General features: G+C 38.9%; 1 protein-coding gene across 2 annotated transcripts in view; it reads right to left on the reverse strand.

Moving 5' to 3' along the window:
- uap1 (UDP-N-acetylglucosamine pyrophosphorylase 1) overlaps positions 1–16820 on the reverse strand; it is a 42354-nt gene that overhangs the window by 3164 nt on the left and 22370 nt on the right. Inside the window, exons 6-9 of one of the 2 annotated variants that reach the window (XM_048601874.1) lie at positions 16647–16787; positions 12015–12203; positions 9689–9724; positions 7885–7951 (exon numbers count right to left, since the gene is read on the reverse strand). In XM_048601874.1, coding sequence (XP_048457831.1) covers positions 7885–7951; positions 9689–9724; positions 12015–12203; positions 16647–16787 — 433 coding nt within the window. The remainder of the gene's footprint in view (positions 1–7884; positions 7952–9688; positions 9725–12014; positions 12204–16646; positions 16788–16820) is intronic. The other variant, XM_048601875.1, reaches the window with a different exon arrangement.

Below are 16820 nucleotides of genomic sequence, written 5' to 3' on the forward strand. Positions count from 1 at the left end.
CACAGTGAGAGAGAGCGAGAGAGAGGTATTCTGGGAGATGGTGGGGGGGCGCGGTCAAGGCTATTACTTTTGGTTCAGGTGGGCAAGTGTGCCAAGCAAGTGACTAGGCTGTGCAAGGGTTATGCAGAGTTAGTGGTACTGGTAGTTAGGGTGGGTCAGTGCAAATAGGGAAATGTTGCAAACAGTAATCAGTGGGAGATGGGTACAGTCACAGGTAGTGTGTAAGGTATCAGAGAAGATAGTGGACCTTACAATGATGGAGTAGGGAAGGACATTACCCTTCTTCCTTCAGTTGTGCTAGGCTCCCCCATCATTGAGGATGGGGATATTTGTGGAGCCTGATCCTCCAGTGTATTGTTTGCTTGTCCATCACCATTTATGACTGGATATGTAGAGCTTGTATCAGATCCGTTGGTTGTGGGATCACGCAGCTCTATCACTTGCTGCTTATGCTGTTTGGCATGCAAGTAGTTCTGAGTTGTAGTTTCGCTGGAGTCGAAATCACATCTTTAGGTACGCTTATGTGCTGTTCCTGGCTTGCCCTCCTGCACTTTTCATTCAGCAGTATTGATCCCCCTAGCATGATGTGTTAATGGCAGTGTGGGGGATATGTCAGAGCATAAGGTTGCAGAATGTTTTGGAGTACAATTTTTGCTGCTGCTGCTGAGGTTTCAAGGATGCCCAGTCTTGGGCTTCTAGGTCTATTCGAAATTTATCCCATTTAGCACAGGGATAATGCGACACAGTTTTGTGCTAGGTATTCTCAACGTGAAAGTGGGACTTGGTCTCCACAAGGACTGCGCAGTGGCTCCGATTACATAAATATCTGAAATAGTATTACCACTATTTGCAGGTAAAATGGAGGCATTATGACAACAGCATAATAAAGCATCCCAAGGAACTTCACAGATCTGTAAAACAACAGGACATTGTGACTGAGATATTAGATGGCCGTATCCTTGGTTAGAGAGTAGGTTTTAAGAAGTGTCTTAAAAGGGACAAACATAGAAGAAGTGAGAGGGTAGGGAGGGAATTCCACAGCTTAGAACTTGGAAAACTGAAAATGTAGTCTCTAATGGCAAAGCAATTGAAAATTAGCACTGCTCAAGAGTTGAGAATCTGCTAAATGCAGTACCTTGAAGGGTTGGCATGTTTAGACATAGGGACAGCTGAGCTTGTGTAGAAGGGTTTGAAAACAAGAATGAGAATTTTAAAATCAAGGTGTTGCTTGACCAGGAGCCAATTTAGGTCATTAAGTGCAGGGATACAAGGGGTTTGGTGAGAATTAGAACAAATGCAGCAGAAGTTTAATGATGTCACGATTAGAAAGAGGAGAATGTTGGAGACTAGCCAGAATGTATTGCAAAATTCAAATCAAGAGATAACAAAGGCACGAATGAAAGTTTAAACAGATGTGCTGAAGCAGGGGTGAGGTCAGCGATTTTATGGAGAAAGGTGACTTAGTTATTGCATGACTATGTTGTTGGAAATTCACTTGCAATCAAGATGGCACCAAAGTAGTGAAGTATCCGGTTTCATTTCAGATAGTTGACAGGGAGGGGAATAAAATCTGTAGTTCATGGATGAAGTTTTATTGCATCTTTGTGGAATGAATTGCCAGAGGAAGTGGTAGATGCAGGTACACATACAACATTTCAACACATTTTAGATAGGTACATGAATTGGAAAAGTTGAAGAGGGATACGTGCCAACTTTAGTTTGGGGAAACTTGGTTGGAATGGGTGAGTTGGACCAAAGAGTCTGTTTCCATGTTGTACGACTGACTCTATACTGGTTAGAGATTATTGGGCAATTAGTTTATTACAGTTGGTTATGAATTAACATTGTAAGTGAGCTGTTAGTATTTGTGGAATTAAAATTCGTCTCATCTCTGGCTTCCACATATCCAATCCCTCAGATACCTTTGGCTGCCCCTGTTGCAAATGGTCCTCGTTTTCTTATACCTGCTTGTATAGCTGCTGCTAAAACTAGGATCTAGTCTTCATACACCAAATACAATAATTTGAAGATATTATGTGATCAGATGCCACACGAACAATAATCTTAACCAGATTTGGGCAAGCGGCAAGTAACATTTACACCACACAAATACAGCGCAAGGACATCTCCAACAGGAAAGAATCTAACCACTGCAATTTGAGGGTGGTGGTGGTGGAGGGTTGCTTTTCAGACTGGAGGCCTGGGACCAGCGGTATGCCACAACGATTGGTGCTGGGTCCATTGCTTTTTGTCATCTTATATAAATTATTTAGATGTGAATGTAGGAGGCACAGTTAGTAAGATTGCAGATGACACCAAAATTGGAGGTTTAGTGGACGGAAAAGATGATCATCTCAGAATACAATAAGATCTTGATCAGATCGGCCAACGAGCCGAAGAGTGGCAGATGGAGTTTAATTTAGATAAATGTGAACTGCTGCATTTTGGAAAGGCAAATCAGGACAGGACCCTTACACTTAATGGTAAACTCCTAGGGAGTGTTGCTGAACAAAGAGACCTTGGAGTGCACGTTCATAGTTCCTTGAAAGTGGAGTCACAGATAGATAGGATAGCGAAGAAGGCATTTGGTATGCTTGCCTTTATTGGTCAGTGCATTGAGTATAGGAGTTGGAAGGTCATGTTGCGGCTGTATAGGACATTGGTTAGGGCACTATTGGAATATTGCGTGCAGTTCTGGCCTCTCTGCTATAGGAGGAATGTTGTGAAACTTGAAAGGGTTCAGAAAAGATTTGAGGATGTTGCCAAGGTCGGAGAGTTTGAGCTTTGGGGGCTGACAGGTGGCCTTTATAAAGGTTTACAAAATCATGATGGGCATGGATAGGGTAAATAGGCAAGGTCTTTTCTTTAGTTTTGGACTCCCCAAACCCAGAGGGCGTAGGTTTAAAGTGAGAGGGGAAAAATTTAAAAAGGGCAACTTTTTCATGCAGAGGGTGGTGCGTTTATGGAATGAGCTGGAAGTGGAGGCTGGTACAATTTCAATATTTAAAAGGCACCTGTATGGGTATATGAACAGGAAGGGTTAAGAGGGATATGGGCCAAATTCTGGCGATTGGGACTAGATTAATTTAGGATATCTGGTCGACATGGATGAGTTGGACCAAAAGGTATGTTTCCATGCTGTACATCTCTAGACTCTGACATTCAAATGTTTTAACGTTGCTGAATCTTCTACTGTCTTTGTAAGGGCTACCATTTACCAGAAACTGAACTGGACCAACCATATGCATACTACACCTACAACAGCAGCTCAGAGGCTCGGAACCCTACAGCAAGTAAGATCATGTGACAGCCCAATGTATTTGCTCCACCATCCGATGAGATTATGGCTGATCTGATAATCTTTAACTCCACTTTCTTGCCTTTTCCCCATAATCCTTGATTCTCTTATTGATTAAAATTCTGTCTATCTTAACGATGAATATACTTAATGACCCAGTGTCAATCTACTTCTACGGTAAAAAATTCCTCAGATTCACTACCCACAGAAGAAGTTTCTCCTCTTCTCTGTCTTAAGTGTGCAAACCTTTATTCTGAGATGCTGCCCTCTGGTCCTAGACACTACCACAATGGGAAACAACCTCTTCACATCTACCCTGTCTCAATATGGTCAAATCTCATTCTAAATTTCCACGAGTACAGACTCAACCTACTCATTGTCGCCCCATAAGACAGCCCCTCCAACCTGGAATCAGCCTATGCACCTTCTCTGAACAGCCTCCAATGCCAGTATATCATTTCCTTAGATAAAGATAGCAGAACTGTTCATGGTATTCCAGGTGTTGTCTGACTAATGCCTTGTATAGTTTTAGCAAGATTTCCCTACTTTTATACTCAATTCTCTTTAAAATAAGGATCAACATTCCATTTGCCTTCCCTATTACTCCCTGAACTCTGACAATTTTTTTGTGATTCATGAACTAGGATCCCTAAGTTCCTTTGTTCCGTAGCTTTCTGCAGTCCTTCTCCATTTAAATAGTATTCAGCTCCTCTATTGTTTCTGCTAAAGTGCATAGCCTCACATTTTCCCACATTATATTTCATCAGCCATGTTCCTACTACTTGCTTATCCTGTTTACATCACCGTCATCCCCACCACTTGCCTTTTCACTTGTTTTTGTGTCACTTGCAAACTTGGTTATAACATATTCACTTTCCTCATTCAAATATATATTGAAAATAATTTGTGGTTCTAGCCATGATCTCTGTGGCACTTGACTAGTTACAGGTTGCCATCCTGAAAATGCCCTCCCTTATTCCAACTGTCCATTAGTTAGACTATCCTCTATCCACACAATATAGAATGTCTAACACCATGGAGGTTTATCCTATCAAGTAGGCTAATGTGTGGTACCTTATCAAATGCCTTCTGAAAATCCAAATATAACATTCAATTCTTCCCCTTTATCTATCCCGCTTATTATCAACTCAACTAGGCATGATTTCCCCTTCATGAAGCCACACTGACTCTGCTTGATCATATTATGTATTTCTAAATGCTCTGCTATTATGTCCTTTACTCTTAACACTTCTCAACAACAAACGTTAAGCTAACCAGCCTATAGTTATTTGTTTTGGTTCTCCTTCCCTAAAAGGTCTTAGTGAAAGTTTTCCTATCCTCTAGGACCTTTTCAGAATTTATGAATCCTTGTAATAATCTTTCAAGTAAATCCTCTATTTCTGTAGCTGCTTCTTTTTAATATGCTAGGATGCATCCCTTCAGATCCAAAGAACTTCATGGTCTTTAATCCACAACAGTTTCTCCATCACTTTTTCTCTCCTGATGGTTATTGTATTTAGTTCCTCTCCTCCTTTTTGTCCCTTGATTATTTAGTAATACTAATATCATTACAGTGTCTTCTACTGAAAACTAATGTAAAATATTTATTGTACTACTCTGCCATTTCCTGGTTCCACATTACTTCCCCAGTCTCATTTTCTAAGGAGACGTTCACTTTGGCTTCGCTTTTCGTTTTAATATACTTAATGAAGCTCTTGCAAGTTTACACTCAAAACTTATTTTCTCCTTCTCTATAATTTTCTCTCACTTCCTTACTCCTCAAAGCTTGTCCATCATCCAAATGGCACATGTCAAGAGTATTATGGAATATTCCCTACTTGCTTGGATGAATGTAGCTTTAAAGCACTCAAGAAGCTCAACACCATCCAGGACAAAGAAGCACATTTGATTGGGACTATATCCACAAACATTCACTCACTCCACCACTGATTCGCAGTATGAAACAATGTGAACCAGCTACAGGATGCACTGCAGAAATTCACCAAGTCTCTTTTGACAGCATCCTCTAAACTACCACCTTGAAAGGAGAATGGCAGCAGATATGTGGGAATACCGGCAATTTCAAGTTTCTCTCCGAGCCTTTTACCATCCTGACTTGGAAATGTAGTGCCTTCCCTTCAGTGTTGTTGGGTCAAAATCCTGGAGTTCCCTCCCTAACAGTGTTGTGGATGTACCTAACAATAGAGATTGCAGATGTTCAAGAATGCAGCTCACCATTACCTTTTCAAGGCAACTAGGTTCGAATGATTAAATATTAGTCCAGCTGGTGACACCCACATCTCTCAAATTAATTAAACTGCAACAACGGAGAGAAAGCCACTGATGATTTGATTGCTGCTAAGGAATCATTGCAATGATATTCTGGCAAAGAATTGATTGGTTGTGGGTGTTAAGTCCATTCTTTGGACCGGGCTGACTTCAACCTCAACTAACTGCTTGGCAACATGGTACAACTTGCTTTTTTGGAGCAGACAGGAAAACATGGAGGCTATCCAATGCAGGCCTCAAATTTTATTTGTTCTTCTCAAAGTTTCAAGTTTTGGCTTAAATATAAAATTTGATCTATTCATGGAAACTGCTGGGAGTGTGTTATAAACGGAAGATTTGGAAGGAACAATCTTTACCAACAGTCTGTTCTAATAATGTACTAATACTCCAAGTCACTGTTCAAAGCCACTAATTAGTTTAAACAAAACTGTAACAAAAATGCCTTGGAGACAAATGGGAAAAGATTTGCAATAAATCCCATATGTTTCAAACAGGAAGAGAAATATTCTTCAAATTCTTAATTTCCTTGCTTTTACATATTGCCAGAATTTAATACTATTGTGCCAGATTTCATAATCCTCCAGTATTTGAACTGAATATCTTTTTTATTCACAATATTAACTTGTACCATTGGAATTGGGACAGTGATTTCTAGATTTAAAATAATTATACTTGCAACTCAAACTATAATTTTAATTTTCAGTTAACTTAGACAAAAAGTTTTGGAATTTAGACTTAAATGGGTATGCGACTCACCTTTGCATCTGCGATCCATGATATTCTTTCCCTTCATCATAGATGCACTTGTGTGTATGGAATCTACATAGTAATACACAGTGCCCTATTCTTTGCAGACAGAAAGAACATGTACATACACTGTGCCTGATTCAAAGTAATAAACTAGGTGACAGCCATTCACTGATTCATTTCTCAGGCTAATACCTTAACCAGTCAATATGCCTGATTTTAAAATTTAAATCAAGCCTGGCAGTTAACAGGCAATCATTAACTGTACTCTCTGTGACAATGCTCTACCAGAGTCCAAGTAATCAGCACTCCCCTTTTATGCAGTATAAATGGTTCCTTTCTGACTCCATTTTGATTTAACCTTCTCCTTCCCTCTCCCTTACTTCTTGGTGCCATTGCTATTGCTTGATGGCATCTGGACGTAAACTGAACAACTGGAAACACATAATTTACTGACGGAGGTTAATAGGTGAAGTTGCCACAGGTGATTTCATGGTGGGAAAAGCTGGTCATGTGTTTGTGACAATACTTCTGGATATAATAAAAATGCTGACTCTCCCCTTGAATTGGTAATCCTACAAATTGTCTTGACCAAATTGTCAAAAACTTTTCATTACCAAAAGAATGTTTAAAAATTGGAGTGGCTGTCTTGACATTAACATGGAATCAAAAGTTGCCAATACTCAGCTAATTTCAATCTTCAATAACTCCACCTTGTTAGATGCAAATTCTAAATCGTTCTGCCCAAAGCTAAAGGCTGGAAAATAAATCATTAACTTCACAAGTACCAGAAAGACCTTAAGTGCAAAACCAAAACCTCAAACTATCTTGCAGAGGTCTGAGAGCCTTCCGTCTTCAATTGATCCCTGGATGCTTGTTGAACATATTTCCCCTATTCTACATGAAGTACATCTCTCTCCTCCTAGACTTATTCTTAAAGAATGCAATTTGTTAGTGTAACTTATGAATGTTATACCGCTTATCTGTTTTAAAGAGAAATTACACTGCAAAAATGTTCCTATTACTAGCATGGAAATGGGAGGTGGGAGGAAGGGGTGGAAGCCACAAAAAGGGTCAAACTTTTCATTGGGCAGATCAAAGAACAGAGAAACAAGTCCCAGAAACAGTTTAATATTCCACAGCACCTTCCAGGGTTCTGCAATTCAACATTCTATCAGAAGGAATTATGTACAAATCTTCCTAGAAATACCAGTAACATGTCCTTCTGAACAACTTTACAGAGCCTCCTGAAAGTTACTTAATCTACCAGTATACCTAACACTATTCATTATTTTTACTAACTCAGCAGCTTGAGACATCCACTCCTAAATGTTTGAAATGTGAGAATTCATCATGGTCTGTTTTCTTGCTAAGTGTGTTACATTCACAAAAGGTTTCATCCATCAGCTTTATACAAAGCTCGTTAAATCAGTACACTTAGTGTTGGAGTTTATACTGTTTTGAATAACTGACTAAGACGATAATTCTCCATAAATACAAGTTTCACTTCTAAAGCAATCACTTCTTATCCATGTTAAGTAAACACTCACCTCTCCAGAATAAGATACAAGTGGAGAAATTTCACATTTGATTGGAACATCTGCTAACTCCTGTAGACTGAAAAGTAAAATATGATTTTCAGCAACTTACTAAAACTCACTCAGCAAATACTAAGTCTTCTTAGAATCTATCACAACAATTCTTGCATAGTCGCGTTTTAACATAAAGCTTCAAAGTCAATATTAACATTAGCCTTTCAATTTTTATTAAAGTGGAAGATGATAACTGGATTAGAATTGTAAACAACCAAATACCCTCATTGAGGTAGCTGGAACTAATTGGTTATTTACAAAGTTTCTTTACATCATCCCATAGTGGTGTCTAATGAGGTGAGAAACAAGCAGTTTTTATTCATTATGGATCACAATCATTCTAAAACCACCATCACATATCCAGTCTGTAAGCAGGACTCTTCAGTAGTTGGATTAAAAGGTCAGAATTGTACGTGGAAGGAACATTTTATGCTGAACATGTTAAAATGCAAAATCAGGTTCTAAATTAAAATAATGGCAAAAAAAAAAGCAGATTCACCTCTGCTGGTGAGTCGGTGCGAACCAGATGGGCCAAATGCCCTATTTCCACATTGTAGAGATTCTAAAAACTGTTTAATAACCCAACCGTTTCTTCATTCAATTGAAGGAAATGCGATAATGTTAGTATATCAATGGGATTTAATTTTATTTCAGTATTTGGACATAATGATTCTTTCAAGATCAACCTTTGTTTTAAAAAGGAAGGTGAAAACCAAAGTGAATTTCGGTGCAATTTGGTTTTCTGGAGAACGAGTGTCTTCCAATTATCTTTTGTCTTCAGTAATCATCAACACTAAAGGAATCAAATTAAAGACCTATAATTTTTAAAGGGAACTTTGACTGATGTATTTGTGGATAGATTCTTTAGAAGAGATAGTACTGCTGATTTAAAAGTCCAAACCAATCACCATTACTCAAATTAACATGCTAAGTAGTGTTCAGGCATGCAAACCTTGTTTAGTGTTAGTATGTGTGTTTTCACCGCCAATCTAATAAGATCAGCATTTACCTGCAACTGCCAATGTCTAAGCCCAGTCGATCCATAAAGAACTACATTATAGAAAAATAGCCATGGACTATTCTTTTAATGGTATAATCTATATTCCATTAACAGACTGTTTTAAAAATTGAATTTTTAAAAGAAAGAATACAGCATGCTAAAAATAATGCATTAAATCCAATGTTTCAGTGGCTTGAAGAGGGGTACACCCCTAAATGAAGTGATAGCAAATAGTAAATCACCAAGCAAAACAAAATAAAAGTGGAAAGGATGGTCAAATTAAGTACAAACAAAAATAATGTCTCCTTGGGTTTTTTGATAACTTGAAAGTCAGTCTGGGTCACAGTGAGGCAAATAGAACTTGATCAGATGTGTGGGCGACTACCCCTCATATACTGTCAAGTACTGACATATTTAATGTATAGCCATAAGGCAGCATGTGTTCTTCGGAAATTAAGGCTTTTCCTACATACTTCTAATACAGAGATAATAAATTTGGACTTGCAAAACAAATTGCATCATACATGATCCAACTATGCCCTTTAACACTATAGTAATAAGATTTTCAGTGGATAATATTATTGTTCATAATAAGGGCCTTAATTAATTATACAAAACATATTGATAGAATCTTGTTTTGTTTTATAAGCATTTACACACTGGCAGTACAAAAAGGCAAGTCTTCCTCTACATTGTTTCCTTTACTTCAGCAAAGCAGCCATGACCCATCACCATGCATTAAACCAAACCCAAGATATTTACTTGTTATTGATCGCTTCTGACATTCCAGTTGTCGAACTGCCACATGGGAAGAAAGAGTGAGTTAATGGGAAAATAAAATGCAACAAAACCACAAAGTTACAAATAAATATGGAAATGAAATAAAATTGATTTAATAAAAAACAACGTTCTACAAAATTATATGAAAGTGAATTTTAATAAACTTCAAAGACCGTAAAAGGGAATAAATAAGAGGCTTGTCTCGGACTTCAAATTTCTCCCCAATATTCCCCAAAAGATTGTGTGTTAAAAGAACTCAAACTGGACTGGCTGGTCTGCTGTCGAAATCACGAGTTACAAAATAGACTCAAATCAAACACTTCATACAGGAGGCATCTCAAATAAATGCAGACATCACAAAGGGATAAGTAACCATTCAATGTGCATTAAACTTTTGTGAAAGATGTTTCCTGAAATATATTACATGGATTTATCAGCAATCATAAACAACATTTTTAATAAAATATATCTTTTGAGGAGAATCAACTCATTATTTTTATCTGATAAGGTTACTTTATAGACATGGGAAAGTGGCATTCAATTTTATTTAAAAGATGGTAAAGGAAACTTCAAAATAAAAATGAATACCAAGAATTCTGTAGCAGATACCATTAGTTTGAGAAATCAGGAACATTCATAAGAGCTCAAAAACTGTGAAAGTCTACCATGGGCTGATACCACATTGCATACATAGGGATTGCTAAACTGAGGTGGGAGAGAAGTCTCACTGGATTTGGGCAACGTACATATATAGCTGTAATTATAAATTTAATTGTGAAGCTGTACAAATTTTAAAGCTAAATTGTAATTGCTTCTGGCTACATTATCAACTGCAGTTACTTTCACACGAATGTAAATCACAAATTAAACAATAGAACGTAACAGCATAAGAACTAGGAGCAAGTGTAGACAATTCAGCCCTTCAAACCTACTCCACCATTCAGTATTGTTTTGCTGACCTCAGCCTCATCTCCACTTTCCTGCTCATTCTCCATTACCCTTCAACCTATTAAAGATCCATCTATCTCCTCCTCAAATTTACTCATTATCCCAGCACCCACTGCAATCTGAGATCAGGATTCCACAGATTCTTGACCCTTTGGAAGAAATTATTTCTGTTCATCAGTTTTAAATCTGCTACCTCATCCTAAGTTGTCACATGAGGTAACATCCTGGCAATCCCCTTTAGCATCTTGTATACCTCAACTAGATCTCCTGTCTTTCTAAATTCCAGGGAGTATCTCTCTTCATGAAAAAAAATCCCTCATCTCTGGAATCAATCTAGTGGACATTTTCTGAACTACCACATACATATAAAACCTAGTTGCAGCTGGATGTATTTGTTAATATTTTAACACTGATAATACGTCTTAAAATCTGTCTTTCCTTATATTATACAACAGTTTTTATTCCGTGTGCTCATGCTTGCAGAGTAAGCTATTGCTGTGCTGTAGCAATCTTATAAGTCTCAACAAGATGCAGGAACAAATAATGCAAGATAGATGATGATGATGATGATGATGATGGACAGCTTCTGAGATGGGTGTGAACAGTTTTTCTGCTGAGCAGTTACAGCAGCCAATCAGATTGGCCCAAGAAGATTTTTGTTGCTTTCTTTCAATTTATAATCATCAGCTGCATTGTGATGTAAATACAAAAGATGATATAGCATGTACTGGAAGTTCTAAAGGTAGAATTTTAGACTTGGGAAATAGAGAGTTTATCTGGATAGTAATCCATCTTTCTACCCAAACGTTTGTACATATTCAGTCACAGGATGTCGTCATCACTTGACGATGGCAACAGCTATTGCTCATTCATCAACTCCCTTGAAAAAAGTGATCATGAACTTTGTTTGAACCACAACACCAAGTATAGAGAAGGTATTCCTAGAGATAGTGTGTTCTAGGAATTTGACCCAGTAATGAAGGTAAAATGATGAGATGTTCCACTGACATACTGACTTGGAGGGAAGATTGGAGGTGACTGTCCTCATATTGATCATGTGTTCTGGTACTTTCAAGTAGAGTAGGTTGTGGGTTTGGGAGTTGCAGAAAGAATCGTAGCAAGTTGCCTCCTGATTCTACTCTGAATTTAAAGGTTTTCTTGAGAACTTTTTAAAAGGGATTCTGGATCTTACAGCAGCAGCAGTTTTACTATATTTAAACCAAATTTCAAAATGGAGGTGGAGGTGATGGTCATTCCATGTGCAAGTTATCTTTAACCTAGGTGGCAGAAGTCACAAGGTTTGGGAAGTGCTACCAAACGAACGTGTGCTTTATCTAGAACTTTTGCTCAAATTATATACCTGGGAATTGCTGGAATCCTTGTTCCATTTTCATCAACAAAGTGTCCACCCGCATTTAGTACCCATCGATGGTGCAGGGACATCAGTGCATGGCGTGCTGTTGTAGGTGTGTCTTTCCCATTCTGACTATCTGCATTCTTCAGTGGAGAAAATTCATCTTCTCGCAAGACTTCAAACACTACAAATTTCCTATGAAAATATACTTTGATTACATTCCTGATACAGAAAACATAAAAATTATCCTTTCACGCGAAAAGTGGTACTACTAAAGTTGATTCTAAATACACTCAAAAGGAAACACAGTTAATGTCTCATGAAAATAGACAAGAATTATACAGTAACAATGGTCCCTAAGAATAGTGAAAACTAACCTTTGTTCCCTTCTGCTAGAATTTGAAACTACTTGATTTGGTACTTATAACACAGTGTGGAGCTGGAGGAACACAGCAGGCCAGGTAGCAGAGGAGAAGGAAAGCTGACGTTTCATCAGAACATAAGAATTCGGAGCAGGAGTAGGCCATTCGGCCCCTTGAGCCTGCCCCTCCATTCAATAAGACCATGGCTGATCTTTTTGAGACTCAGCTCCACTTACCTGCCCACACACCATAACCCTTAACTCCTTTACTGTTCAAAAATTTATCTAGCCTTGCCATAAACGCATTCAGCAAGGTAGCTTCAACTGCTTCACTGGGCAGGAAATTCCACAGGCTCACAACCCTTTGGGTGAAGAAGTTCCTCCTGACCTCAGTCCTACATCTGCTTCCCTTTATTTTGAGGCTATGCCCCCTAGTCCTAGTTTCACCTGCTAGTGGAAACAACCTCCCTGCCTCCACCCTATCTATTCCCTTCATAATCTTGTATGTTTCTATAAGATCTCCCCTCATTCTTCTGAATTCCAATGGGTATAATCCCAGCCTACTCAGTTTCTCCTCATAATTCAACCCTCTCAACTCTGGAATCAACTGAGTGAATCTCCTCTGCACCCCCTCCAGTGCTAGTATATCCCTTCTCAAATAAGGAGACCAAAACTGCAGACAGTACTCCAGGTGTGGCCTCACCAGGACCCTACACAGCTGCAGCATAGCCTCCCTGTTTTCAAACTCCATCCCTCTAGCAATGACAGATAAAATTCCATTTGCCTTTTTAATTACCAGCTGCACCTGCAATCCTACTTTTAGCGATTCATGAACAAGGACACCCAAGTCCCTCTGCACAGCAGCGTGCTGCAATTTTTTACCATTTAAAACATAGTCCATTTTGTTGTTATTCCTACCCAAATGGATGACCTCACACTTATCAACATTGTACTCCATCTGCCAGACCTTGGCCCACTCACTTAGACTATCTATATCCCTCTGCAGACTTTGTGTCTTCTGCACACTTTGCTCTACCACTCATCTTAATGTCATCTGCAAATTTTGACACACTACACTTAGTCCCCAACTCCAAATCATCTATGTAAATTGTAAACAATTACGGTCCCAACACTGATCCCGGAGGCACACCACTAGCCACTGACTGCTAACCAGAAAAACACCCATTTACCCTTACTCTTTGCTTTCTACTAGTCAACCAATCCTCTATCCATGCCAATACATTACCTGTAATACCGTGCAACTTTATCTTATGTAGCAACCTTTGGTGTGGCACCTTGTCAAATATCTTCTGGAAATCCAGATACACTACATCCACAGGTTCCCCATTGTCCACCATGCAAGTAATGTCCTCAAAGAATTCCACCAAATTAGTTGAACATGACCTACCCTTCATGAACCCATGCTGGGTGTTCCCAATGGGAGAATTTGTATCTAGATGCCTTGCTATTTCTTCCTTAATGATAGATTCAAGCATTTTCCCCACTACCAAAGTTAAGCTAACTGGCCTATAGTTACCTGCTTTTTGTCTACTTCCTTTTTTAAACAGTGGCGTCACATTGGCTGTTTTCCAATCTGCGGGAACCACCCCACAGTCCAGTGAATTTTGGTACATAATTACTAGTGCATTTGCTATTTCCCCCATCACCTCTTTTAGTATCCTGGGATGCATTTCATCAGGGCCAGGAGACTTGTCTACCTTTAGCCCCCATTAGCTTGCCCAGCACTGCTTCCTTAGTGATAATGATAGTTTCTAGGTCCTCACCTGCTATAACCTTCTTGCCATCAGGTTTCGGCATGTTATTTGTGTCTTCCACTGTGAAGACCAACACAAAATAACTGTTTAATGCCTCGGCTATTTCCTCATTCCCAGTTATTAAATTGGCCTTCTCATCCTCTAAAGGACCAATGTTTACCTTCGCCACACTTTTACTATTTACATATTTATAGAAACTTTTGCTGTCTGTTTTTATATTTTGAGCTCGTTTACTCTCATAACCTATCTTACTTTTCTTTATAACTTTTTTTGTGGCTTTCACAAAAAAAAAAAGTTTCGGCTCAGGACCCTTCTTCAGAAATGTCAGCTTTTCTGCTCCTCTGATGCTGCCTGGCCTGCTGTGTTCCTCCAGCTCCACACTGTGTTAACTCCGACTCCAGCATTGGCAGTTCTTAATATCTCTCTTGATTTGGTCCTTTCCTCCTTATCTAGAAGGAACTAGTACTCAAAGATTGGGAATACTTAAACATCAGATAAACAAACTGGCTGAGTGAAAAACATTGTGCACTTGCAAATAACAGAGGTTGCAGTGAGCAATTGAACTGAATTATGTGGTACATTTATAGTGAAGTTTATTTCTTTGTTATGGATAAAGAAAATTCTACTGGTCAGTGTAGAAGCCAGCATGACAAATAGAATTAAGCTTAATCAAGGGATGATGGGAAAAAAAAAATCACTCCTTTCAGCAATATGTCCCAAGCAATAAAAGGAACAAATCACCAGAAGTATGGGCATTACTAAACTTTGAAGTGGGGAGAACAATGCAGGCCCCCTCACAAAGTAAAACCTATTTAACCTAGTGCTTAAAACTGTCGAAGAGTGGAATTTAGAAAGTGAATGCTATTCTTTTCCTACGCAAAGTCTAAGTTTTCTATGATTTCTTCTCTTTTGGAAATAAAAATGATGACTTTTTATTGACATAAAATTTGTGCCAAAAGTCTCATTATTTACTACAACAATTTAAAGAAATAGTTTTGGCTTCTCAGGAGTACAAAAAACAAGACTGTATTTCAGGAGTTTGGTGAGCTGACTGCTAAGGAAGCTGAAGCCAAGACCACATCAAGTTGGAAGTTTCAACACTTAGTCTTCATACTGGATACAATAAAACTCTAATTAGACATAAACTTACCTTTATATTATTTTAATTCTGCCAAAGACAGTGTACTGCTCTCCATAACTTCTTGACATTAAAAAGAATCAAATGGAGTGGTAAATCACTCAGAGATAGCAAGAACTGCAGATGCTGAAGTCAGAGACAACACAGTATGGAGCTGGAGGAACACAGCAGGCCAGGCTGCATCAGAGGAGCAGGAAAGTTGATGTTTCGAGTCGGGACCCTTCTTCAGAAGTGGGGAGGGGGAAGGGAGCTCAGAAATAAATAGAGGAGGGGTGGGGCTTGGAAAGGTAGGTGGGATGGTGGTACGTGAGTGCAGGTAGGCTGTGGTGGGGATGTTCATTTCCAAGCCCCCTCCCTCATCCCCGCCTCCTTGACCTGACACAACTTGTCCATCTTCTCTCCCACCTAGCCACCCTATCCTTCCCACTGACTAACCCCCACCACTCACTACCTGCATTCACCTATCAACATCCCACCTACCTTCCCCAGCCCCACCACTCCTTTCTCTATTTATTTCACAGCTCTCTTCCCCCTCCCCATTTCTGAAGAAGGGTCCTGGCCTGAAACATCAACTTTCCTGCTCCTCTGATGCTGCCTGGCCTGCTGTGATCCTCCAGCTCCACATTGTGTTTTGTCTAATGGAGTGGTACCTCACAGCTCCTTTGCAGCTGGCAATGCAACTAGTTGTAAAAAATAAGTTTGTTTCAGAACAAATGAACAGACTGAATAGTGCAAAACTATTAAAAGATGTGATTACAAAGATAACAAAAAAAGCATGAAATAAACAAAAGTTTGAGGATTTTTTTTCAAAAGTTGGTAATAACTGCCATCTAGTGTTGTGACTGTTGAAACATTCAGTTCAAAACTATTTTCCATTCAGCACAAACGAAAAATAAGGGCTCAACCCAGTAGAAACAAGACAAAAATGGCCAAAGTTCCTGAAAGAAAAACTCAGCAATCAGGGTCTCTCGATAATGTTAATGTTGTTTTCCTATCCATAGCAGTCTTACAAATCACATTTCACTCATGCGTATGAATAGTTGGCACTTCCATTTATGTTGAGCGTAAGTGACACAATGAGGTCAGGTATTTATCTTACAGGCTCCCTCTATAGCTGAGAGGTTAAAAGGGCTGACTGGTGTGTTAAACTATACACATCAGGGGAAGCGCCAGGACTGGGCAAGACTCTGCCAGCCATAACTCCATATAATCCAATAGCTGACAATACTAATTTTTCCAGACTTGCAAGTAAAGCATGGCAATCTGGCCAAAATATTGTATCAACCATAATACAGCTGGAGATCCTGCTTACAGGAAGAAAAGAAAAATGTATTGAAACATTTTTTTTCTATAAGAACACTTACTTTGAAAACTGAAAGATGTCAAATACAAATTTCTCCAACTTGATTCCATTAGGGCTGTCTGGTTTGATTTGCTGACCATTTTCATCAATATAAGGAATTTTCTTCCGGGCAACATGGTGTCGCAATTTAGGCTCATAGTCTCTGATAGAAGAAAAGGAAACCAACTCATTTGGT

This window comes from Rhincodon typus, chromosome 10 (genome assembly GCF_021869965.1).
Source record: "Rhincodon typus isolate 14 chromosome 10, sRhiTyp1.1, whole genome shotgun sequence".
In the NCBI taxonomy this organism is placed as follows: Eukaryota; Metazoa; Chordata; class Chondrichthyes; order Orectolobiformes; family Rhincodontidae; genus Rhincodon; species Rhincodon typus.